Source organism: Netta rufina (assembly GCF_964035555.1).
Source record: "Netta rufina genome assembly, chromosome: 13".
NCBI lineage: Eukaryota > Metazoa > Chordata > Aves > Anseriformes > Anatidae > Netta > Netta rufina.
The window spans coordinates 11644643-11669274 of NC_140136.1; the positions used below are offsets into that span (position 1 = coordinate 11644643).

The 24632-nt window shown below is 51.2% G+C and overlaps 2 protein-coding genes across 2 annotated transcripts; one reads left to right on the forward strand and one right to left on the reverse strand.

Annotated features, from left to right (window-relative positions):
• Positions 1 to 26: 26 nt before the first annotated feature.
• On the reverse strand, positions 27 to 3514 carry PLLP (plasmolipin). The gene is made up of 4 exons (XM_084294953.1): positions 3364 to 3514; positions 961 to 1134; positions 651 to 770; positions 27 to 575 (listed from the first exon to the last, which is right to left on the reverse strand). Exons 1-4 carry the CDS (start codon positions 3499 to 3501, stop codon positions 462 to 464), a joined length of 546 nt encoding a protein of 181 aa, XP_084151079.1. The 5' UTR covers positions 3502 to 3514; the 3' UTR covers positions 27 to 461.
• Positions 3515 to 16415: 12901 nt separating this feature from the next.
• LOC311214216 (uncharacterized protein) lies at positions 16416 to 24206 on the forward strand. The gene is made up of 3 exons (XM_084294702.1): positions 16416 to 16536; positions 19549 to 19669; positions 20561 to 24206. The coding sequence occupies exons 1-3, from the start codon at positions 16473 to 16475 to the stop codon at positions 21753 to 21755; spliced, it is 1380 nt and encodes a 459-aa protein (XP_084150828.1). The 5' UTR covers positions 16416 to 16472; the 3' UTR covers positions 21756 to 24206.
• Positions 24207 to 24632: the final 426 nt, after the last annotated feature.

Below are 24632 nucleotides of genomic sequence, written 5' to 3' on the forward strand. Positions count from 1 at the left end.
TTCCTTGGCTTAGCTCTTCCCCCACTGATACAAGTTAATTGCACTCATTTACACTGGGGCTGCAAATGACCAGAGACAGGAACCCAAGCTTGCTTTAGTGAGTTCTGGTACTGGAGTCTGCCAAGTGAATCCCCTCAGCAGTGCTGCTGCAGTGAGGATCAGGTTCCTCTGGGGTGTGTGAGGGCAGGAACAAGTCCCAAGGACAAGCAGGAGCTACAGCCTCCGGTGAGCCCTCCGCCTCCTGGTGCAGCTTCCAGTGATGGCACCAGTCGTGCTGGGTCTGTGCTGTGGACACATCAGCTAGAAGCATCACCTGAGACCACAGAACAGCTTCCACAGGACCCTGGCGTGTGGGCCAGCAGCGCTGGGTGCTGCCACCACTGTCCAGAAGAAGCCCTGGTGGCATGAGTGGCTCGGTGACGTGCTGCACTGAGCCACCCTGCCCGGGTGCACGCTGCTCTTCATGCATGGTTGGTCACTTGGCTGGTGGCCGCGTTGCTGCCGAGTCCTTTCCAGGCACGGAAGCTGAGGAAGGTGCTCACCCCGTAGGCGAGCATCACGAGGCAGGCGAAGAACTGAAAGAGGAGCACAGCGACGTGTGAGCGCGGTGGCTTAAGCACCTCAGCCCTCGCCTGTGTGCTTGTACTTACAGACGCTGCAGCTCTTCTGTTGTAATCCCACTGGCGCCACGAGGTAGGCTGGACGGCTGCAGAGCACGTTATGAAGGCGGTGATGTACAGAACAGTCGCTGTAGCGTTGAAGATCATCAACTGGGGAAGGCAAAGAAGAGGCGGTGAGGTCTGCGCTCTGCCTTACACCCAGCAGCCTGCGCTTGGAGGCACTTCCAAAAGCTTAAAAAGCAAAAGGTCAAAAGCAACAACCTATTGCAAAAGGTTGGGTTGGGGCTGTCCTGAGGCGTTTCCCAGGGGGGATGCCCCTTGCTCATGCTCGGTTACATACCACGAGGGGCCAGGGGATCACGTAGAACTTCAGAGGAAGCTGCAGGAGGTAGGTTATGAAGAGGAGGACTGTTGCTACCCAGAAGAAGATGGACACAAACATCACCCAGCCGTACGCCGCGTGGAGGTGGTAGGTCGTGTCGGCAATGAGAGCCCACACCAGGAGGCCGAGCACCTGCAGGGTGGGAAGGGGAAAGTGTTCAGGTGGCCATTCCTGCAGGTGTAGGAACTGGGTCTGCACATCCCAGCTGCTGCCTGAAAGCGTCACCACGAGGAAGGTGGGCACAGGGTCTCCATCTGGGACCCTCATCACCTGGGGTCACTCTGCTGCAGGTTTTGGCCCCAGGAGCCAGCACAGGGATGTGCTGCAAGGCAGAGTCAGTGAAACCTGGGCATTCCTGCCACCAAAGGTCCCTTCTTGCCTGGCTGCTCCGTGCCAGGCTGGCACAGCACTGGGAATGTGACCTGGGCTGGATAAATCCAGATGTGTGGTGGCTCCTGGGGCCCCAGCCAAGTCATGACGTCCCTCAGGTACAGCATCACTTGAAAGAAAAACACAAGCAAGCTTCTTGCTGCTGTTCGGTTAGGTGTGGACTGGTTTGGTTCGGTTTACATATCCTGTACAGCTTCTAGGGCTCACCTTTCGCATCAAGCAGGTTTAACTACATAATTGTCGCATCGTGTGCCTGCGGGCTACCTGCAGAATAATCCAGAAAAAAGCAGGTAGCTGAGTCTGTTTCTAATGCTCAGGAAGAAGTAAACAGCTAAACAATTCCTGATGCACATAGGAGTGTCAAAAAAAAAAAAAAACAACACAGGATTTTTGTTTGCATTTCTAAGGGACCACGTGGACCCTGCATCTGGGGGCTTTTACACCTGGCGAGCTTCATGCTAGAAGAAACATCACAAGAAACAGCTTTAGCCAAAGAACAGAGCTGGTCTTTTCCTGGTGATGTTCCTACTTTCCTGCTGGGGAACTTCCCTAAGTTGGACTAGATGATCTCAGAGGTCTTTTCCAACCTAAACAATTCTGTGATTCCAAGTGCAGTTGCGCAGATCCCAGCATGTGCGGGCTGTCCAGCTCCTGCACCACTGAAAATCACAATACCAAAGGAGAGCTCCTGCCTGTGAGGGCTTCACCAACTATCACCCTCGCCCTGGCATGACTGGAGACTGCATCCGATGGCTTTCTCGTGAGCTTGGCTGGGAATGGAGGTGCCAGCCTCTGTTTTGGCAGAGCCGGGTGAAGCTGGCAGGGAGCTGCAGGCCCATCCACGGGGAGGAGAATGGCCCTTTGAAAGCAGCTGGCAGGGTGCTACCACCGTCTGCGTTGCTTATTGTCATGCTGGAGACACAACAGCCTTTGTCCCCCTGTGCACAAAGCCTTGGTGCTTGGCTGCTGTTGCCTCCATCGGGACAATGCTGCCTTTTCTTTCATGTTGGTTTCTAACACTCGTGATCGCAAAAGAGGGGTTCAGGAGAAACTTGGATAGGAAAAAACAAAAAACAGCGTGTTCTGGCAGCAGGAGATGGTATGTGCGAGCTGCCTGGAGCTCACTGCCAGGAAGAAAAGCAGAAGCCCCTAGAGGAGAGGTTTTGGGGAGCTGTGCAAGCACATGTAATGCTGCTGTGGAAGGAAGCAGTACAGACTGAGCAGTGGGCTGCAGAGGTGGTAACGGCAGCAGCTTCTACTGGTCTTGGCACCTTCTCTCTTTCCCCGTGCTCCTTAAGGCACCCCCTTGCAAGGCTCTTCCCTGTCCCTTCCTCAGCCCCACGGTGCCAGCCGGTGGGGCAGCAAGCAGAGGGGCACGCACCACGCAGCTCGCCCACCGGCACAGTGCTGTCCCACAGTCCAGGCCCTGACGGGGGCTGCGGGTCCATCAGCTTGTGCCCCACGGGGCTGCGTGCATCGTCCTGTGCCCGGCACCGAGAGCTGCCGCGTGTTGAGCCCAGGCTGTGAGGACAAGCAGAAGACGCTTCCTTCAGCTTTGGAGAGGGGAGAAGGGGAGAGGGAGTGAGTCTGTGGCATCTCGGGGTTAGAGATTCATCAGAAAGCAAGGACGGGGAAGGGCAAAGGGAAAATCCAGTCTGCTTTCGGCCAGGGCAACGCCACTGAGTACGGGGTAGGACTATCAGCCACTATCAGCTCCCCAAACCCTGCCTATCAGCCTGCAGGGGAAAGAAACCCATTCCAAGGACGTAGGTCGCTCAGGTTGCCTACACCAGCATTCAGAAAGATTTGGCAGACGGCAGCTCCCTCAGAAAGCCCCGCAAGCCGCACCGCGAACCCATTTCCTCGCCGATGGAAAGTGCGGGCACGGCGGCGAGGCCGCAAGGAGCGGGCAGCACCCGAGGGGTCCACGACCGAGCCCCCCTTCCCTCCTCCCGGTACCCCGGTACTCACGGCCTGGGCGCCCATCAGCCCCCCGAGCGGCGAGCAGACGAAGGCGCCGTCGAGGGCGGCGAGGCGCGGGGCGGGCAGCGCGGAGGAGGCTCCGGGGGAGCCGCTGCGGGGCCGCACGGTGCCGGGCAGCCCGGCCATGCTGCGGGCACCGGCACCAGCACCGGCACCGGCACCGGCACGGCTCGGGCCGCCCCCAGCGCCGGCTGAGGGGAGGAGGTCCCGGGGGAAGCCTTCCCCCCCCCCCCGCTCTGGCTCTGCAGGGCACGGGCCCGGCCCGCCCCGTCGGGGCGGGGGCTCCCCGGGGCTGCCCCCGGTACAGCCCCACGGAGGGGAGCGGGGTTACAATATCCTTGTCGCTGCAGACGGTGTCTGGAGACCTGGTTCTTGCCCTTGTTGAGCTGCAGGAGGCAGATTATGTCTGCAGCCTGCCCAGGACCCTCTGGATGGCACCATGACCCTAAAGTGCCTCAGGCACTCGTCCCACCTCTGTCAGATTTTCATTAATGCAGATCCCAAGCAGGACTGGACCCAGTATCAGTCCCTGGGGTACATCGCTCATCGCTGGTTCTTGGCACTGCTCCTAGGGACGGGGACGGGGTCCCCGTCGGGGCTCCGCCGCGTGGCACTAAAGGGGCTGCAGGAAGTGCTCGTGGCAGCGGGTCAGGATGGCCGAGCGGTCTAAGGCGCTGCGTTCAGGTCGCAGTCTCCCCTGGAGGCGTGGGTTCGAATCCCACTTCTGACAGCTTCGCGTTTTGCTGCGGGGCGCCTCCTGCCTTTTGGCGCTGCGGACAGAGCCGGGAAACGATCGTAAAACGACAACAACGGAAAAAAAAAATAACGTAAAAGAAACGGAGGGCGCGCCGCAAAAGATCCGCGAGTTGTCAGAAGTGGGATTCGAACCCACGCCTCCAGGGGAGACTGCGACCTGAACGCAGCGCCTTAGACCGCTCGGCCATCCTGACAGCACTGGGTGCTGCTGCCCGCCCTGTGCTACACAACATGGAGCCCGCCCTGCTTCCTTCCCCTTCACCCTTTCGGTGTCCCTCAAGGTCCCTCAGGTCACCACCGACCCCTTGGGCGAGGGCTGAGGGTGTGGGGAGTACCACAGCTCCCCTCCAGCCCTGCCCAGCTGCTGGGGCTGTCAGCAGCCAAAAGAGCTGCCACCCACAGGGCTGCCCTCCCACTCCAAAGCCGCTTCACGGCAAGGGAATGTGTTCATAACTCCCTCGCCACCACTTGTGTCTCCCGTGGGGTTTTGCATGGTGTCTGCGAAAGGCAGGGCAATCAATTACATGCTCCCAAAGGCATCACACTGCTACGGCTGCCCTCGAAGTGGTTAAACCTCACAAACAGCCTCCCCCCCTCTTCCCCCAAAAGGTCACTATCAAAGGCAGCGGTTTCGGTTTTGGTAGTGAGACAATGCACTCTGTTTTGCTAAGGCTAAATCTGGCTCGTGAGCTAACCTGCCCAGACCACTTCCACCTCCAGACAAAAAACACCCGGTGGAAGTCCCAGCCCAGGGCCTCGCGGGGCCGCCTCCGGGCACTGACAGGACTGCACGGCGCCTTTGTTCTGCTGACCCGAGGTCTGTGAGGGGAAAACCATGGAGGGCCGCGGCCTGCTCCATGCAATGGTTGCAAGCGCGACTTGGTACCTCACGCAGTGCCGCCATCCTGGCCTCCCGGCACACAACACACCTTGGCCTGGTTTATTTTAGGGTGTTCTGTTTAGTCAGAGGATCCAAGTACATTTAATAGTGGTTTTGTACTAAGTGTGATGTGGTGTGTTTTGGAGAAGTGAGGACTTCTGTGGTACTGGAGGAGGTGGCAGGGCATCTTGAATAATACCACAAGCCACCAGCCTGTGCTGGGGTGGGAGGGTGGTCCATGGTCTTGGTTGCAACTCCCTTCTTGAGCTGTTTCTGTAACTTTGGGACTTTTGGGACCAGCACTTCCCCAGGGGAAAAAAAAAAAAAATAATGTTTAGAATACTTGAGTTGGCAAACTCTGAACTGAGTCTGCCTTCAGCTTCCTACTTTGTCTGCCAATCAGACAAATGTCCCAATGTCCAAGAAGAATTGTTCTTAGCCACTTGTGCATGATACTAAGAAAGAAAGTTGGGAAAGTAGCCAGTACAGGGAAAAGGGAATGGGGGAGCAGAAAGGGGAGAAACTACTTCCAGAGGAACAGAGCCAAGAGGAAAAGTTATTTTTTGGTCAGCCCATTGTTCCGCAGTGAAAGTCCCAGCCGCCTCAGAGTGGGCTGCATGGAGCTGTTTGTAGCACCAAGGCAGGATGTTTTTCCTGTACTGCAGTAAGCAGGAAATGATACAACAGCACTGAAATCACGGCCACACAGCCTCGTGATCCATGGGATTTGTGGGTGGATGCAGCTGTGGTGGGATGCGGGACCCACAAGTGAGGTCAGTGCTTGGCAGCCCTGGTGCTGCTACCGGCACCCAATTAGGGGATCTCCCGGTGGCACGGCAGAAAGTGGCAGCAGCGTGTTGTGTTTCAGCAAAGTCACAACAGCCACATGATGGCATTGTCCACTGCAGCAAGAGGCAAAGGCCCTTCCAACTCGGGGAAACTAGGTGGCCTGCAGACCTGGGGCAGAGTGCTGTTTGTGCCCCTGGGTGCGAGCAGGACCCTTTCAAGGAGCAGGAGAGAGCACAAGGCAGCTGTGGCCCGTGTCACCTTCAGGCCAGCAAGGCTAAGGGGCTGCAACCAGCCAGGAGCGCTGGCCACAAGCCAGGAGCTGTGGGCATCAGGGGTTTTATGTCAGCCATCAGGTGGTGGCCAGGGGCTCACAGGCTGGTGGCACCACCAGGAGGAAGCCATGCAGAGGTGTTCACTGCTGGCAGTGCTTCACCTTTGCTCGAGAGCTTGCTGTTGGTCGCCTGTCCCATCTGTCACAGATCTTGGTGTCCTGGGGGGGGGTTGCTGCCTAAATGTCGCCTCTCCTCCAGAGCCTTGCCAGCTGAGCGAACCCAAGGTGCCCTGAAGGTGCACGCTGGACATGGAGCTGGGACAGCACTGGGCTGCAGCCCGGCTCAGCGAGAAGGGGCACAGGCAAGTCAGCCCTTGCAGCAGACTTTCTTGTCACACAGGTACAAGTATGAACGCTATTAGTCACAAGCCCCACTTTTCAGCACATAATGCAATCGGCTCTGTCTCATGGTGAGGAATTATTCCTCAAACAGCATTTTGAATCCCAGACATGCCTTGTTAATCTTTTCTTTCATTCTCCCCCTCTCTCCTGCTGCATCCCCAGTGTTAACGTGAGAATGATGGCCCAGAGCTGGAAAATCCCTTGTCTGTAGCCCCAGCAACCTCTTTTTTAGCTATCCCCAGCCAACACGAGCTGGGCACTGTCCCCAGTAACAGCCACCATCTGTAACCTGTTGCTCTTCTAGGTGACGAGTCAGCTGCACTGTAATTGAACACTCACTGCACATGGACCACAGTAAGGAGCCAGAAGAACTCTTGCACCAAGCAGAGGGTGGTGAGGGAAGTGTGATGGTCCCAGAAAGAGAGTTTGGCAATGGCAAAAGCATGTTCCCCAAGGAGCAAGCTGACTCTGGTCCTCTAAATAAGCTGAGGGAGCACATCAATTAGCTGAAAGACAGGGAGAGCACAGAGGCTCTAGGCAAAAGCAGAGGACAGGGAGTTGTCCTGCTCTTACCAGGTGAGGTTCAGCAAAGGCTGGGGTGGAAGAGCTGTAAAAGCAGCCCGGTGACTTCAATCAGCCAGCTGAGCCAGAATGCCTTGGAAGGGTTAAGAGGCTGCGCGGAGACACGCCTGTTAGGGTTTATTTTCCTGCTGAGCTGTGTTTGTTGTTCATGTAAAGGCTTGTCACCTGCCCTAAGCTCTACAGGCTCCTGGATTTTTCCTGCAGCTCGTGTGCCTCCCTGGGTACGGGCTGTGAGCCCTGTGCAGCGCTGTGGCTTGGTGCAAAGAACTGCGTAAAGAAGCGGGGTGCTCCGAGCAGGTTCGGGGGCTGACAGCTCTGGTCTGTAGGGCCTGCAGGTGCAGGGCTGTGCTGTCCTGCTTCTGTGAGCAGCTGGCAGGGCTCTGGAAGCTGGTGGGACAGGAAGGCTCAGCTTGGACCGGGAGGTGATGGTAGCCCAGCACGGGGACGTCTGTCAGGGCACAGCACCACTCTGACCCTTTGGGACTGTCCCACGGGTGCCATCATCTCTTGTGGGGATGCTGCTGGAGGTAGGATCCAAAAGAGCTGAGGCCAAACAGTGCCAGCCCTCCCCCTAAAACCCTGGTAGCATTAGTAAGGGTCAACCCCAGCAGCACCACTGGACAGAGGCTTTCTGGACCTCTCCATCCACTGTCACTGATTAATGGTAAGCTCATGCCAAACTGGTCCCATAGCCACCAGTAGAAGGCACGTGGCTCGCTGCCCTAAGGAGGCAGATGAGCAGCCTTTCTGAGAAGGCAGTGAAAAAAGCTGCTTCTGGTAAGCTCCTTTCTTGGACTGCCAACAATCATGTGCAAACAAGTTAGTTGGAGAAGCGGGAAGTGACACCGTGGAGAGGTGGCAGTCGTGCTGGCCAACACAGGCTGGTGGAGGGGGGAGCTCCCTGCTGCCCCAGAGCGCAGGGCTGAGGCCAAGACCTGGCCGTGCCTGCCAGGAGAAGGAGCTGGCTGGGTGGCTGGCATCGTGTGCCCCCAGTTCCTACTGCCATGTGAGGGAGGAATGGGATGGGAGAGGAAGCAGGGCTGCTGCAAAGAGGCACATGCTCATCCTCTTCCAGATCCAGAGCCTGGTCCTGGGCTCTATCAAAGGTAACCCAGCTGAACAGCAGCATCCTCCTGCTCCCCACCTCCTGCCTGTGCCCATGAGGGCCTTTGCAAGACCCTTTTTCAAGGAGGGGAGACCCCCCATGTACCACCGTGGCATGAGACACAGCACAGCTGTGTCGATGCCAGTGGAAATCCTGGCACCAGCTCCTGCAGCAGCCATGGCCTCCATGGGTGTGAGGGTCTCTGATGTCCCTCTCCCCTCTCTTGCCTGCAGTGCAGTGTTGAAAGACTGCCTTTTTGGGGGTAATATGGTATTTCCTTCTTCATGCCAGCTCTGTGGAAATATTGCTTTCGTGGCTTGAAGCTACTCAGAAGGATTGCAACATCAGGGGATCTCTCCACCTCCATATGAACTGAGCAGAAGCCAGGGGCCTGATGCTTTCTCCTGCATTGCTCTGCTGGGGACAAGGGACTCTTCTCTGTTTAGGAAGATCTTAAGTGTGTTGTTCTGTATTTGTTTCTTTGCATGCAATGCTTTCAAACAACTTAAATGTTGTTTATTATACTTCTCAGCACTCTCCAGGGGACAGTTGCAGAATGACTTCTGCTCAGTTTGGGCTGCTCTGGCTGCCGCGGAGAGGCACGGATTCCCACTGCAGGCCTGCACCTTTCCATGCCCCTTTTGCAAGCAGCACAGACCAGACCCTGCTGTGCCCAATGTTTACCCGCACCATGGGCTGCCTCTGCCAGAAATGTCCCACTGGGATAAGCCAGCAGCTTGTGGGGCAGGGAGAGGGACTTGGAGAGGGACCCTTTATTGGGGAGTGTAGTGATAGGACAAGGTGTAATGGATTTAAACTAAAAAAGGGTGGATTTAGATTAGATTTAAGGAAGAAATTATTTACCTTGAGGGTGTTGAGGCACTGAAACAGGTTGCCCAGAGAAGCTGTGGATGCCACATTCCTGGAAATGTTCAAGGCCAGGTTGGATGGGGCTTTGAGCAACCTGTTCTAGTGGGAGGTGTCCCTGCCCATGGCAGCGGGGTTGGAATTAGATGATCTTTAAGGTCCCTTCCAACCAAAGCATTCTATGATAGAGATGTGGCTCATATATGATGCTGCCAGGGAAAGAGCTGCATCCCACAGACTGCAATACACAGCCAGATCCCTGCTACCCACCCGCATGTTGTTGCAGGGGTAAAGAAGACACTCCAGATGTCTGCTTTGGCCCTGGAACACCTGCCAGTGACTGGAGCCAAGCTAAGGCTGGGGCTCCCACATGCATTCAGGGGAGCCCACTGCAGCCTAGCTGGCTCGGGGTCCAGACCGGTAGCTGTGGGCTGCCTCATGGAAAAATACCGAGCATCAGCACTTTGCACTGTGTGTTGGCGTACTAAATTGTTCTTATTAACAAGGAAGGAGGAAGCCATTGTGTTCAGAGAAGTGAAAGCTGGTGTGATGTTCTCTGCTACTTTTAAAAATCACATTTTCTAACTAAAGCAGTTCCTTGAAGACATAAACCCTGAAATTGGTAAATACTTCCCAAATAGGAGTTCTGCCTCTGTGAAGACGCTGACTACAGACAGCTCCAAACAGCTGTTCCTCATTTGCTGCCTTTTTCATATGAGAACATTCAGCCATGCAGTGCCAAACATTTCCTGGTCCTCTATTGTCCAATTCTCTCCATCATCACACTGATGTCTCAAGAGCTCTACATTAGGCATGAACAGAGGCCATCTCCAAATGGCCTTTGGCTCTAAGGATCTGTTTCCTGAGTTGCCCTGGCCAGGAGAGGTAAGGTTAGGTTGGTTCTGGACTGCTCCAGGCCATACCAGCCTGTGCTGTGATAGACACATAACAACACTAGAAAAAAAAAAACCACTGCATTTCTGCAGACTGAAGTCTTTCATTGGCTTCTTGGAGCACAAAGTGCTCTGGGGGAAGGCAGCGTAGAGCACCAACCATTTCGGGTAAATCTGTTTTGTCAATGAGTGTTGTGGAAGAGCGTTTTCTGCACCGGTTTCTGGTGGAGGACTGAGGAGTCACCTCGCCTCTGGCTGGATGACTGCTGTGAGGCTGGCGATGGCAGCTGCAGGACAGAAGGTGCCTGTTCTCCCACGTGAGTCCGTACTCAGTTCTGGAGGGATGCTGACGGCTGTTGAGCAGCTCTGGACAGCAGATCATGGTGGGAACTGTGGCGTGTTGACGGCAGCCATACCTCCAGAGAGCTTCATGTGCAGGGAACTGCGGTCTTTGTGGGGCCTGCACTGAGGGAGGAGTAACCCCAGGTACCAGTACAGGCTGGGGCTGACTTGCTGGAGAGCAGCTCTGCGAAGAAGGACCTGGGAGTCCTGGTGGACAGCAGGGTAGCCGTGAGCCAGCAGTGTGCCCTTGTGGCCAGGAAGGCCCATGGTGTCCCGGGGTGCATAGAAAGAGTGCTGCCAGCAGGACGAGGGAGGTGACCCTGCCCCTCTGCTCAGCCCTGGTGAGGCCGCACCTGGAGCTCTGTGCCCAGTTCTGGGCTCCCCAGTGCCAGAGGGACATGGAGCTACTGGAGCGAGTCCAGTGGACTGCTACTGAGATGCTGAGGGGACGGGAGCATCTCTCATACCTTCAAGGCTGAGAGAGCCAGGCCTGTTTAAGAGAAGAGAAGACAGAGAGAGGAACTTATCAATGTGTGTAAATATCTGAAGGGAGGGTGTCAAGAGGATGGGGCCAGACTCTTTCCAGTTGTGTCCAGTGACAAGGCGAGAGGGCACAAAGCAGAGCTGGCAGCAAACAGAGCGTGAGCATGGCTTTGATGTTGGTTTCCCTTACACCAGAGGGGAGGTGAGAAACAACGATTCTTCAGCAGCCCAGTTTCTGCCTAAGGCTCAGGACCCTTATGGTGGGTTCACATCAGAAAGTTGGGTCTAGGCACAAAATGCAGCTTGCCTTGGACTCTGCTGACCCCTGCTCAACCAGCAGAGGAATGGGAGAAGGTGGACCAGCAGGCATTAGGAGGGGAAAAAGAATCTCATCATATACCCAGAGTTAGAGACCTGGGTCATCTTGTCTCTTTTGCAGTATAAAGACTGGCTCTTCCCAAAAGCTGTGTCCCTGCTCCCTCTTTCCAGCAAGCTTCTAGGACATAGACGAGGAACTCAGCACTACGAACAGCAAAGGATGCTGTTAGTACCTGCTACCTGAGGTGCTGGGCTTCCCTGCTCCAGTTCAACCTAAAAGACCAGCTCTGGAGGTCTTGGGAGCTTCTGAATAGTGGGAAATGCAGTGGGAATCATCAGCAATGTCATTTGATCAGCACTGGGCTACATTTCTTCCAGGTCACGCAAAAGAATAGCCAAGGAGCATGAATTTCCAACACAGAAACACCCTGAAAGAGAAGGGCCATGTTCTTGGCTTATTTCTTGTTGTTTTTGTGTTTGTTTTTTTTTTGACACAGCCCTCGTTCTGATTGATTTGCATATCACGTTTGCGGGGTTACATTGCTTGTTGTGTTCCAGGTAAATTCCCCAGCATTAGTCACACCTCCCATCCACCTCCGCGAACCTCGAACCTGCGCACTGCTGGAGCACTTGCCTGTGAACAGCCCTGGCAAAGCTGCAGTGGGTGGCAAATGCTGAGAGTGGTGGAGCTGATTTTCTGTTCCTCATGGGAAAGATGGGATCTGACCCTCCAGCCATTTGTGGTTTGGAGCACCGAGCATCCCAAGGTTACTGATAGGGCACTAGATCAGGCTGTTTAGCCTGCCTTGTGCTGTCATCCCCATCCAATCCACAGCAGACCTTCTTTACCCTTTCCTGCAGCAGAGCCAGCATTTAAGTAGCAGGACATCCATCCTAGTAATGAAACTTTCCTTAGAGCGGAGCAGAAAATGGAGCCAGACAACCCAAACTCCAGCCTCGCCACTGATCTGTCTGGCATGAGTCTTGAAGTCCGTTTGTGAGTGCTAATCATTGAACCTGCAGGTGTGTTAGCACAGTCCCAGGCCCAGTGCAGTGTGCTGTGCAAAGTCCTTCTGCCCATACCCAACATCAGATGTGCAGAGATATGTTTGTTCATGTTTTTTCCTTGGCCATGTTTCAGATAAGACTGAGGGCCTTCCTTCTCTCTAATCTTTAAAATATTTAATGGACCCTGGCAGCAATCCAAGCTGACACCACCTCTGGGTGCTCGAGCTTGCTGGTTTATAGCCTTGTGCAGCACGGACCTACGCTGCCATGCTGACTGCTGAACCTCAGGTAGTCCCTTACAGTGAGAGGAAATGCTGTTTTCAGGAGAAGGCTGTTATTCATCTGCCTTCATAGCAATAAAGAACTAAGGTCTGCTGTAGATGCACTCAGATCTGTACGAATCTGACTGTGGAAACGGGATGGTGTTGCACCAAAATCTTGTCATTAGGAAAGGTGAACGTGACGTACCTACAGAGCTGAAAAATTATTCTTTGTCTCGTTAAGTCTTAACAGCTGAATAGTCCAAATCATCTACATAATGCAGAAAAGCCTCGTTAGTACTACAGTCAAAGTTACACGGGTGGGGGGAAAAAAAGACCAAACCAACCAGACAACAATAAAAACAAAACAAACAAACAAAAAACCAGCCCACCTTCTTCCTAGCATCTACCACCTTTCTTTGGTATTATGCAACCCTCTCAGGGTGCCTCTGCATGCTAAGGGCGACCTGACGAAGTATCCTTCCAGTCCTCCTACGGAAGAAAGGGCTGTGCTGATCTTTCTGTGGTGTAAATGCCTGAAGTAACTAGGAAAATAAAACTAACATTCACATTTTTAAGGAAAAGGTACAGCATTGAAGAGGCTTTCAGGGTAGGGCATAACTGCATTATCTGAGCGTTCCCTAGGCTCCCAACCTTTGATGCTATCGCGCTGGGGAAACTTGGTGTGCTAGCTCTAAGGAACAGCATGGAGCATAGAGTGGAGTGGAGACACCACGGCTAGGCTCTGTAATCAGATGGGACCTCGATTGTTCTTGTGCACAAAGCTGCACTTTTTGCCACCCTAAGCCAAAGACCTGTCATGTTTTGACAAATGCTGTACCCTAGTGTACTTTTTGCTCACTATAATATCATTATAATACCAAAACACACCTCCATCCCAAAAGCTACCCGCCTCCAAGGTGCGACCACCCCTCACTGAGCATGCGCTCTGAATTCCTCGGAGCCTATTACTTTAAACGGAGACGGGAAAACTTTACACCAATCATAACTAAGATATGCTTGACTAGAGCCACTCAAGCTCCACCTAAAAGATAGAAAATAATATAAATTGGCCCAAGAGAAAGGGGATGTTAGGGAAGATACCACCGTCAGGGGAGATACCATCCCGAGGACAACATCCTTAGGACCTCCTGACTCCTGGGATCAGTTGACGGGCTGAGCCTCTCTTCCCCCCCCATTGGGACGCCTTTGGGTGAGATCTAAATACTTGCTTATAAATCTCTATAGAGTCTTTGATCCTTTTAACGCGTTTATTTCTAGGCTGCGCACCTGTAACATCTATAACACCTGTAACATCTATAACACCTGTAACATCTATAACATCTATAACACTTATAACATCTATAACACCTGTAACATCTGTAACACCTGCAGCATCTATAACATCTATAACATCTGTAACACCTATAACACCTATAACACCTGTGTATTTTATGCATACTAGCTTGCTTTTGCAGACAGTCACTATCGCCGGCAATCCAAAAGAACCTGATTATCTGTTGCTGTAATAAACCATACTTGATTGCATTGTGATAACTCTCATTGAGTGCAACGAGGGTGAGGGTGGTTATCCGTGATAGTTCAGTGTTCTGAATCTAACCAGACCCCCAGGCAGTTAATGCATTTTTGGTGAATGTCCGAACGGACCCCCAGATGGTTAATGCGTTTTTGGTGAATGTCTGACTGGACCCCCAGACGGTTAATGTGTTTTTGGTGAATGTCCGACTGGTTCAGTATCCTGAATCTGACCGGGCCCGTAACGGTTAATCAGCTACACCCCTTAACGCGACACTTTCCCAGCCTGTGGTCTTCACTGGAAGAATATGACGTGCTGTTCATGGTGGGCTTTCTCCCTCCCCAGCCTTAGTCCCCTTAGTTTCATTTTAATGCATTTTCTTAGCACAGCCTGGGTGTGATTTTTGTGTTCCGGTTCCCAGTTACTCATTTTTTCTGTTCTTTTTTTTGTCTTGGAAGTTGGCTGTTGTCAGTTGAAGCCAAGCCAAGCCCAAACAAGTCCTGAGAACTTTCACCATCGAATCAATACAAAGGCTGCGGGTTTTCACTAGTTAGAGCAGAAACACCTCCTGGGCTACAGTGCTTCCTCTACCTCTGGGTTTTTCAAACCTGCCAAAACAACAGCAGAAGTGCAGCAGGAGCCTGGCAGAGGTGTGCTGGAGGGGCAGGGCAGGAGGTGTAGGAAGCAGGCCAGACGTGAGGAGGCCAGTTTTCTGCTTGCTGGAGCCCAGGTTTGTCACGGATCATTGGAGCTGAGACAATCGCTCTACCTCTGCAGCCCACTTCCAGCGCTAATGGCAGGTGTGGGACCCACACCTGAAGTTCTGCTGAGCCACACTGGGGCCGGTTCCCTTCACCCTCCAGCTGTGGGATTTCCTTGCACAGGTGCCACCTCCAAGTCCAGCTGCAGAGCTCACTGGGAGCAAATGGAGATCTCTGGGAGGCAAGGATCCTGGGGGAACAAAGCCCCTTCGCTAGTACAAATCACAACCAGACCAGGCAGTGCAGGAAAAGCCACTGCTTTACCCTGCCAAATTGCTGTTTACACCATAAATCTGCCAATGCCTGTGGCAAATTGGACCTTTAGCAAACATTGTGCTCACCCTCCCACTCGGTGTGCATGCTGGAGCCTTTCCCCATTTTTATCCCTTGCTGGTGGTAATCCCTTTGCAGAAGAAGCAAAGCCTGTTTCTTCAGGGCAGATGGGAGCTTGTACCCCTCCAGCAGCCATGGTGTCTTGGCAGCCACAGGCAAAGCCATCTCCCAGAAGAAGGATTTCCTGTAAGGCTGTGCTGAGCCTGAGAAAACACCGTCTGGGGAAGGGGGCAGGAAGGCATCCTGATGGACAGACAATGCTCTGTTCCAGCTGGATCAAATAGATTAATTTAAAGATTTATTGTTGTTAATGTAAAGGTTTTGTTGTTGTTGTTGTTTGTTTAATTTCAGTTAATATATGAGGTTTATTGTCTCTCACAATATAACCAAAGGCTAAAGTTAGAGGCTGAGAGTTTTTTCACCAAAAGATTTAAGAATTCATCTTGTGGAAACTTAGGGGTTTTCTCCCTATTTGGGAATAAAAACCTAACTAGGATTGTTGGAATTTCCCACAGCACAAAAATAGCCAAATTTCCACCACCCAAAGAAATCTCTGGGAAAAAAGTTCTCAAGGGTAGCCACACTGTCTCAGCCATACTCTTATCTTCATTTTTCAGCTGAGACAGTTGGCAGGGAAAAAAAAAAAAAATGTTATGTATTCTCCTGGCATTTAAAATGAAAGCGAAAGTAAGGCTGCAGGATATGGCCACAGTGTTGGCATGTCCATGCTGGGCTTGGTGTGTTGCTGGTTTCTGGGAAAGCCAGGGCTGTGCTGCAGCAGGAAGGCAGCGTGCCCAGGGACCAAGACGCTGCTTGGGGAGGGCCCTGGAGCTCTATCGCAGCTCTGGCTGCGGCGATGCTCCTGTTGCCCAGGAGGCAGCCTGGCATGAGCTCACCGGGATAGCTGATGAATTGTGAGACCAATTAGCAAATGCTGCCTTTTTTGGCCCAACAACCAATTCTGCTGCTCTAAGATGTGTGCAAAAAAAAAAAAAAAAAAAAAAAAAAAAGGAAGGGAATAGCCAATTCTGCATTCAGGGTGCATAATGAGCTGCAGGTGTACCAGGGAGCTGCAGGCTGCAGCTGCGGAGAGTGTTACAAGCCTAAGGATGGTGGTGCCTTAGTACGGGCTCTGTGGGTAAGAGACACAGAGACACGGAGATGGAGAAGCCAAGTCCTGGAGGCCCCTTCCTGACGTATATGCCAAGGAGGCTGGAGCTGCAGTGTGTGTGCTATTAGAAGCCGAGGTAACTGCAGCCGGGGAATTCCAGGAGCCATCTAGCTCTGGAACACAGGCACAATTCTTGTCCCGACTCTTCTTCCGCCTCCTGTCGTCACCAAGAAACGTAGGCGGGGGAGCTAAACAGGAGCGAGTCTATTTAAATCCCGGCTCAGAGCTCAGAGTCCTGGAATGAGCTGCAGCAGCTGCGTTGCTCCAGAGGATGCAGTAGGCAGTCAGGAGCGAAAACTACTGCCTCTGTGTACCCTCCCTGCTGCTGACCACGGGAACATGAAGGTTTCTTTCCAGATCCTGTTTGTGCTGAGGGCCCTGTGCCTGCTGACCCCGGCTGGAGGTGAGCCACAGCTCCGCGTACAATGCTTGGGGCTCCCTGGGACAGCAGGAAGGTTTACGGGCTTAGGCGAGGGGCTGGGGAATCGGGAGGTTTGTGTGAAGGATTAGTGAATCCTGCACAGCGGGGAAGTCAGTGCTGGGTCAGGTTACAGGCATGAAGGGACCTCGTGCCTTCCTCGGCTGTGGGAAAATCCTGTAGCAGGAATGGTCCGGGTGGGAAGCTGCGGGGGAGCCCAGGGCATCATCCTTGCTACAAGGGAGCCTGAGCAGCCCCGCTGATGGCTTTTGTCACTCCTGAGGGTAGATGGGGAGTGTGGCGGAGTAACACAAAGCCTCAGCACGTGCCATCTGGGCGGCATCCTGTCCCGGGATGGCTGTCAGCACAGCCAGCCAGCCTTTGGCATGTTGCTGCGAGCCGGGGGGTGCTGCTGCCTGCAGACGTGATTGCTGTGTGTATGTGCAGCAAGCACAGTGTGCACAGGCAGGAAAGGCTCTCCTGCTCGCCAGATAAAGATCTTGGTATGCTCTGGGGGCGTATGCTGAGTGGGGCTGGAGGACCGGGAGGAGGTGGGTGAAGTTTTCTCTAGGCTGGTCTCAGTTTAAGGCATCTGCACACGGACTGGTGATCGCTGCACAGATTGAGCAGGGTGGATTGCCAAGCTGGCAGGCAGCTTCTCATCAGCCCAGGCAAAACTGGACTTTGCCCAGGTCTAAGGGATGATCACGGAAAGGGAAAGAGATAGCCTTTATTAAGATCTGTGCCCTGCTGCCACCAGATGGGAGGAGCAAAGACAGCAAGGAGCTTCTGCCTCTCCTCACACCTCTGAACAGGTTCTCCAGGGCTGGCCTGAGTCAAGCGGGCAGTAGGGATGTCGGGCAGCTTATCCTGTGCTGCTTCGGCACTGCCTGGCTCTGCTCACATGTGGCCCAGCATCCGTCTTCTCTAGAGGGATGAAGTCAAGTTGTCTGTGCAGGAAGAAAGAGCGGCAGGGCTCCCTGGCCAGGGTCTCTTGAGGAACTGTGCTGAAAAACTGGTAGGGATGGCTCCAAGGAGAGGTGGTCACAGCTGGGCAAAGTCCCAGAGCCTGGGTTTCCCTGAGGTCCCTGTGGCAAAGATTCAGATGTAGCTCAGCGAAGCTGTGTGCCCTGGGACAGCCAGAGATGGCCCCATGTTCCCCTCAGCTCCGCTCTCTCCTTGGAAAGAGCTTTCCAAGCTCCTCTGCTCCAGGAAAAATTCAGCACAAGCTCAGCTAATTGCAAATCATTCATCTGCAATGCCAATAATTGGAATATCAGTTATTGGTTATCAATAGCTCTCTTCCACCTCCCTCCAAATTTCACAGGAAAAAAAAAAGACATTTGAGAAAACTCTAAAGTGGCAGCCCTTCTAGCAGCAGGAGCAACAAGAGACACGTTTGAGATGTATTCTCTCCACTCCCATCCAAAGACGGTCACTGCCCTGAGCAAAACAAGGTGGGGCAAATAAAATGTCCCCTCTTTCTGCTCTGAGCCCTATTTACAGCTTCTAGGTTTCCTGCATTTCTTCCTTCATGCTCAGGGCTAAGCCTGTCCTCAGCTTTCTTTCCCTTGGTCAGAGAAGGGCATTTTGGAGGGTGGCTGCAGGACACTTCCTTGACAAATCCCATCCTGCTCCAAGGTTGTGGCATGCTGACAGCCCTGTGCCATCAGCTGGGGTAACTGGCTTCTGTGCTTTGCGACCAAAGGTTCGAGCACATTAAATAGTTCTGCGATGTACGTGGGCCACAGTGGTTTTGTGGACTTGCAGAACTAAATAAGTACTTTCTGGAGCCTGCTAGCACCCAGGATTAGTCTGGGTATGTGTACCTGGGCATATGTCTTTGGATTTCTGATTAGCCTGGTGCCTCCAGACCCTGCTTGAGTAACCCTTTACTCTGAGCAGCCCCTGTCCACCCCTGCCACGCGTCTCCCTGATGTCTGGGGAAGGATCACGCCCTTGGAGGATTGTTGAACAGGGATCTGAAAGTGGAAGACAACAGCAGCACGTTCCATGGTTAAGGCAACATTTTATAGAGACTGTGTGACCTAAACTAGAATCCAGCTTCCCTCTTCACAGGGGGCCTCGAAGAAATCAGGGTTTGTTGTTCTAAGCCTTGTCCCCTCCGGGACAGCAGAAAAAACTTGCTGAGTTGTGCAACCTCCGCTCTCTTGGCAGACGCCTGTTCTTGGAGGCTGGGGGTAAGTGCAGGGATGGATTCTCCTGTTGTGTGACTGCCTTCACCCCTTTTCTGAATGAAGGTGTGGGAGGAGTCTTTTTACACTTTGTAAAATGAAAACTGTTGTCCAGAAGAGATGGGAAACAGATGTTTGGTGAGAGACTGCTGTGGTTTCGAAGTTGGACTGCTGCAATGATATCCCTGCACAGATGAGGGTTCCTTTTCTGCACCTTTTCTCTGAGTCTAAGAGGCATTGGAGGCTATCCAACAACTGAGTCACTTGCCTGGAGGGGACACCCCAGAGGGGAAAGAGATATGACTCATTCAGATAAGGACAGGACAGTCATTCTGCTCTCTGACCTGTGCCAGGACCCAGTAAGGGACAGATATAGTGGCTGATATAGATGAAGATATGTGTCTTCTAGGCATCAAGCTCAGATCCAGCCTCCTGTTGCCCACAGGTGAAAGGTCCTGCTGCTTCCCAAGCCAGAGTTTGCACATCCTATAAGGCAAGCTGCAATGGTGTCTCAAGAATCACACATTTTTATTTATTTATTTTTTTTTTCTGATTTTCTGGGTATCACATGGTCTGTTTGAATGATGCAAACAATCATGACCTTGACAGGATTTGCTTTCATAGAAACATCTCATTTTAGCAGGGATTGGAAATTTCCATTGCAAGCTTCAGAATCCTTCTCCCCAGAGGAGAAAAAGAATCAGAGCCAATGTTTATTGTGCCTAATAAAATAAAATAAAAAATAATAATTTAAAAAAAAAAAAACAAAACAGTGTTTAATATGTTGAAAATTTTATTTCAGGTCAACCCAAAGCACCTATAAAGTGTTCAAAAGTGTGTAACCGCTTTACGGGCACCTTACCTGAGAAACGGATAAAGAGCTACCGCTGGACTGAGCCCCAGTGTGCCAAACAAGCTATCATGTAAGCAGCTTCGCTGTCTGGTTCCCTTGCCACATTCCCTCCACAAATGATTAAGAATCAACACTGTCATCAGATATCCTTGTTTGGGAGCAAAAACATTCTGGAAACAGAGCCAACACTGACATTTATTTGAAGGCTTTTTGTTTGCTTGTTTGTGCTTCCTATTTAAATGCCAACATCCTCCAAATGAGATCAGGTTCCAGTTCACCCACACACAGTGAGACAGTCACTGCCATGAGTGATAAATAGATGAGGAAAGGGAAAGTACACGCTGGCAGAATGGGGAAGTGGAAGCACACAGCGTAAGAGTTTACATGGTTCTGTGAAAGCAGGTATTTTCAGTGGAAGCAGATTCAGACTCATCAGCTTGTCTGAACGAGAGAAGCTGCCTTTTTTCCCCAGAATGATTGCTGTCTTTGACCTACCTTAAAGGTTAGGCACCACTGAGAGCACTGTGTTGCAGGCCAGGAGGTTGCACCAAGTGAACTTGCTGGGCTGACCTTGGAACATCTCACTGTCTGTCAGTAAAATGGGGATTTGTCTTCATGTATTCTTGACCCTGGGCAGCTGGTGCCTGAGTAGCTTCTTTCTCTGAGTGCTGGTGGCCAGCACTCAGCATAAGGACAATGCTTTCGAAAGAGAAAACCTGCTTAATAGGAAGCCCTTCACCTATGAGTCATGTTCAGCTTTTGCTTATTCACTTTGATCTCAGAGGCATTTTCCCTTCCTAAAATAAATAATCCATCCAACTTGATGGTTTTTCCTATGGTAGGGGCTCAAGAGAGTCAGCAGTTCTCATCATTGCTACCTTTATGTCTTCTGTATCACTCTGATAATCTATGGCAATGTTTTCTTCATCTAACAAGTGATCCCTTTTTATTTTCACTTCAGATTTATTACACTGGCTTCCTTGGAAATTTGTGCAGATCCAAAAAACGAGCAGGTGCAGAAGATTATGCGGAAACTGGACCAGAAAAAGGCCTCAGCAGCACCACCATTTCCACACGCTGCCACTTCAGCAGCAGTTCCAGAAAAGCCTGGCATTTTTCACAAACACATCGGTCTTACAGTAACAGCTCCATCTCAAGCCACTGCTGCAACTACTCTTTTCCAAGGGACTGGCACAACAGTATTGGAGAGAACGCATGCTCCTGCTGCCATGACAGAGGTGACCAGCAAATCTCCACCAGCCATGCAGAGCACCACACAGTTCTCTGTAGGATCGTCCCCTGCGATATGGGAAATTGCTACACGCTCTGAAGTCAGTTCAGAAGCAAACAGAGACTCCTTAAAACCTGCACATTCAACAACTTCTGCAGCAGGCACGGTCTCCAGTCAGCCTATCTTACATCCCACAGCTCTTGTGCATGGCTTTGACAACACAGTAGGATTGACAGAAGAACCTGTAGGATATGCTGCAAGTGCTACAGCTGATGTTCAAGACACATCTTCTCCTAGCTCAAATTCAGACCCTGTGTCCATTACTAAAGGATTGGATCATCCTGTACTTTCTACAGATGAATCCCTGGGCCCAACAAGTGCAAGAACCAACACATCAGACACTGCTTCTAGCAGTTTTAATTCAGATCTCCCCTCCATCCTAAACAGCATGGAGATCAGCTCAGCCCCAGCCACCCCTGTTCCACCAGAGACTACTTCAATTTCTACTCTAAACCCCACAACTGCCATAGCCAAAGGTCCTCCTGCCCATACCAACAACATTTTCAGTTCCTCTGCAGATGCTGTTGGTACTAGAACATTTGGTTATTCATCACCCTTAGGAAAGCAAGATCACCCAGGTACGTTAGTTTTCACTACTCAACCATTCTCAGGCCAAGCCAGAGCGCAGCTGACTACAAAAAGGCCACATGATTCACCTTCACTCAGCTTCTTGCCAAGATCTCAAACACACTTTATCATCCCAGTCTCCCTGGTAGGTGGACTGATTGTTTGCACCGTTGCTGCTGTGTGGCTATATACAAAATTTGGAGTCAGAACAGAAACAGTGTCAAGAGAGATGGTACAAGGCTTGCTCTACCAGAAGGAGGGACATCAAAACAATGTCTATCCAATGGAAATAATCTGAGTGCTTTATGGAATGGACATTTTTGGTCTAGAACATCGGTTTCTAGAACATTGGACCTTTCTGGTTGCTGCCAGAAAGCTAAGCTTGTGCAAAACTAGTTACCAGTACGAAGCAGTACAGGAACTAAAAATACCTAAGAAAACACATTTTATAGGAGCAGAATGTCCGAAAATGTATCAAAGTAGTCATTGACCAATGACATTATTTTAGAAATATGTGGGGAGCTTTTTTCTCTGGCACTGTTACATAGAAAGGATATTGCTCTAATAGAGCTGCTTGGTGGCTGTTTGCCTGGTGGTGGGCAGAAAGTAATATCTGAGTTGCTTTGGGGAATTTTTCTGCATTTCATCATAACCTAGCTGAGAAGCCACCCACTCACTCTCCCACACTACTGGACTCAGGCTCTGCCACCTTGAGCAACTTTACACCAAAACACTGATTTTGCACTTACAAACTCTCTGCTGCTTCTTTCTTTGCACTTCAGGTCACTTCTCTGACAGACCTTGACCGATGCTGGCAGTCAGTGGGAGCGGGCTCTCCTTCAGCTGATTAAACATCCCATTTAATTGGGTATCGAATGGCTAGAGCCAGCAGCGGTAGTCCAGCTTTCAGACAGAGGTGGCTAAAACATAAGCTGATTTTTCTCTGTACATAGGGGACTGAAGGTCAGTGCTACAGATTTTACTTTTCAGAGGTGCTGGCACTCACAGTCTATCTCCTCCTCAAAGTCAGGCCACTTTTCCTTCCAACAGGCAAGGGCATTTCTTCTCACAGATTTAGTCTGAGACCTGATTCTTGACAAATCAACTGCAATAAAACCCTTTCTTCCAGATAATGTACCCTGTGTCCAGATGCATCTAAAACAAAGGCAGGATAATATGGATGAGCCTTTATAAATGAGAGAAAATCTGGAAGAAGGTGCCAGAGGCCCTCAATAATTTTGCTATTACCGTGTTGTAATATTTTTGCTGTACTCTGCTGTTCAGCAACCACAAAAACCAGAAAATACACTCCTAGAATACCTAAATGCAATTCTGGATTCAGTAATTATAGGAATTACTACACCACAGCATAATTACCTTCCTTCCCATTCCTTATTCTCTCTAGAAATAAGCACATTTGGTGATCCAGAAAAAAGCATGAAATCCTCATTCATGATCCTACACTTCAGTCCCATGGTAGTTCTTTTTATATAGCACTGATTACAGCATTAAAGCACTGTAACAGTACCAAAGGTGTTTTTTTTAACACAAATTGTCTCTGATTTTCACACATCCAGACACTGCTGTATGTAAGCCTTATCTTTTATCTGTGATCAGCTCATGAAAGCCCTTATTTAACATTTACTCCACCATGAATTTTGCTTGAGCAAGTAAAGGTCTTTATAATAGCACGCTTTGTAGGTAAAGTATCAAAGGTTTATATCAAAGTTACATATCAAAGATCCTCCTCTAACCGACCTCAGTGGATCAGATCTCAAACTATGGATACACATGTAGAATAAGAAAATAAAAACATAATAAGCAGGATAATCAAAGCAAAAATGATGAGCCAGCTGTAAAGACAGGCCTGTTAGACCTATCAGATACCACCTTTGGGGCATCCTCCCAGTCCTGGAGGTGGATTGACTGCACTGGTGTTTTGTTTTTTGATATTACTCAGCCCCTTATTTCTGCATGTCCTTGATTTAAGACAGGGTAGACTGAGATTTATCTAGGGCTTTGCAGGTACAAGGGGTAGAGAATGCAATTGGATTATTTGTAATTAAGAACTGTGGATGAAACCCATCTTTGTGCAGAAGCATTCCTGTGCAGCCCAAATCCTGTAAGTATCTGGGGCTGATTTACATGAACTGCAGGAGCCATCAGCAGTGCCTCCCATCTGTCCCGTTCGTGTACAGCTGGGGTTCGTGGCCTTGCAGTTCATGGAGTGATAGACTATAGCATTATTTTTATACGAAATATTAGAAATAAATTTTTGTAGTGATATGAACGCGTGTAACCTCCTGTCCTTGCTTGTGGCTCAGTTTAGACTATTCTGGGAACACTGGAAAATGCTGTACCTTGGTCTGTTTTCTTGCTGGTCCTGGAAGGCTTGCAGATCTGGCTCCATGGGAGTGGGGTCGCTCTCCAAGGCACTACAGCAGATGGAGCGGGCAAAGACACCCTGTCCTTTGGTCTCCAGGTGTGCTCAGGAGGGCATCAGGGCTTCACCCGTGGGTTGTGGCTGCTGCTGGGGCTGTGAAACAGCAGTGGCTTTCACTGGGAGAATTCCTGACCCATCGCAGGCAGGGCAGACTGGGGACCACCACCTCTCATTGCTTTGTGCTGTGTGCTGATGGTTTGGGAAGACACAAGGGGAATGTATCTGTCGCAGGTGACAGGGGTGTAAAATGTCATTTGTTGTAGTGTGCCAGAAGCACTGGTTTGTGTACTGAGTCTGTATGAGTGTGCGTGAGTAGGATATATACTGTATTTTTTTAGAAGTAAAGATAATAAAGTTTTTTCTGTAAAAAACTGTTGTCCTCAGGAGGTTCAGACCAGGGCTGGATGACCAAACCGGGTCCCTACGGAGATGACCGCATGGGATAAAGCAAGGTGGGGGGAACCACAGCATCACTGAGAGATGGCAAAGCCAGCACAGCTGATGTCACCAGCCTGCTGCTCTGCCTCTTCACTGTTTATGGGTTTGATGCTTGCCAAAACAATTTTCAGGGAATGAATTTGCTCACGTTTCCAATTGTGCTAAGGCAATACTGAAAACCAAGGCGGGGGGGGGGGAGGTTGCTTTGTTTAAGCAAACCTACAGTCAGACAACAAACCCAGCAAACCTACAGTCAGACCACAGGAAAACATTCTGATCTGAGCCGGGTCTATA

What these genes read in the sequence shown, in the direction of transcription:
- PLLP (XM_084294953.1), bottom strand. Translation starts at nt 3,501, where the DNA reads ATGGCCGGGCTGCCCGGCACCGTGCGGCCCCGCAGCGGCTCCCCCGGA. An exon ending in GGCTGATGGGCGCCCAGGCC is followed by an intron (nt 1,135 to 3,363) that starts GTGAGTACCGGG and finishes CCCACCCTGCAG; the next exon opens with GTGCTCGGCCTCCTGGTGTG. An exon ending in TGATCCCCTGGCCCCTCGTG is followed by an intron (nt 771 to 960) that starts GTATGTAACCGA and finishes TGCCTTCCCCAG; the next exon opens with TTGATGATCTTCAACGCTAC.
- LOC311214216 (XM_084294702.1), top strand. Translation starts at nt 16,473, where the DNA reads ATGAAGGTTTCTTTCCAGATCCTGTTTGTGCTGAGGGCCCTGTGCCTG. An exon ending in CCTGCTGACCCCGGCTGGAG is followed by an intron (nt 16,537 to 19,548) that starts GTGAGCCACAGC and finishes ATTTTATTTCAG; the next exon opens with GTCAACCCAAAGCACCTATA. An exon ending in TGTGCCAAACAAGCTATCAT is followed by an intron (nt 19,670 to 20,560) that starts GTAAGCAGCTTC and finishes TTTTCACTTCAG; the next exon opens with ATTTATTACACTGGCTTCCT.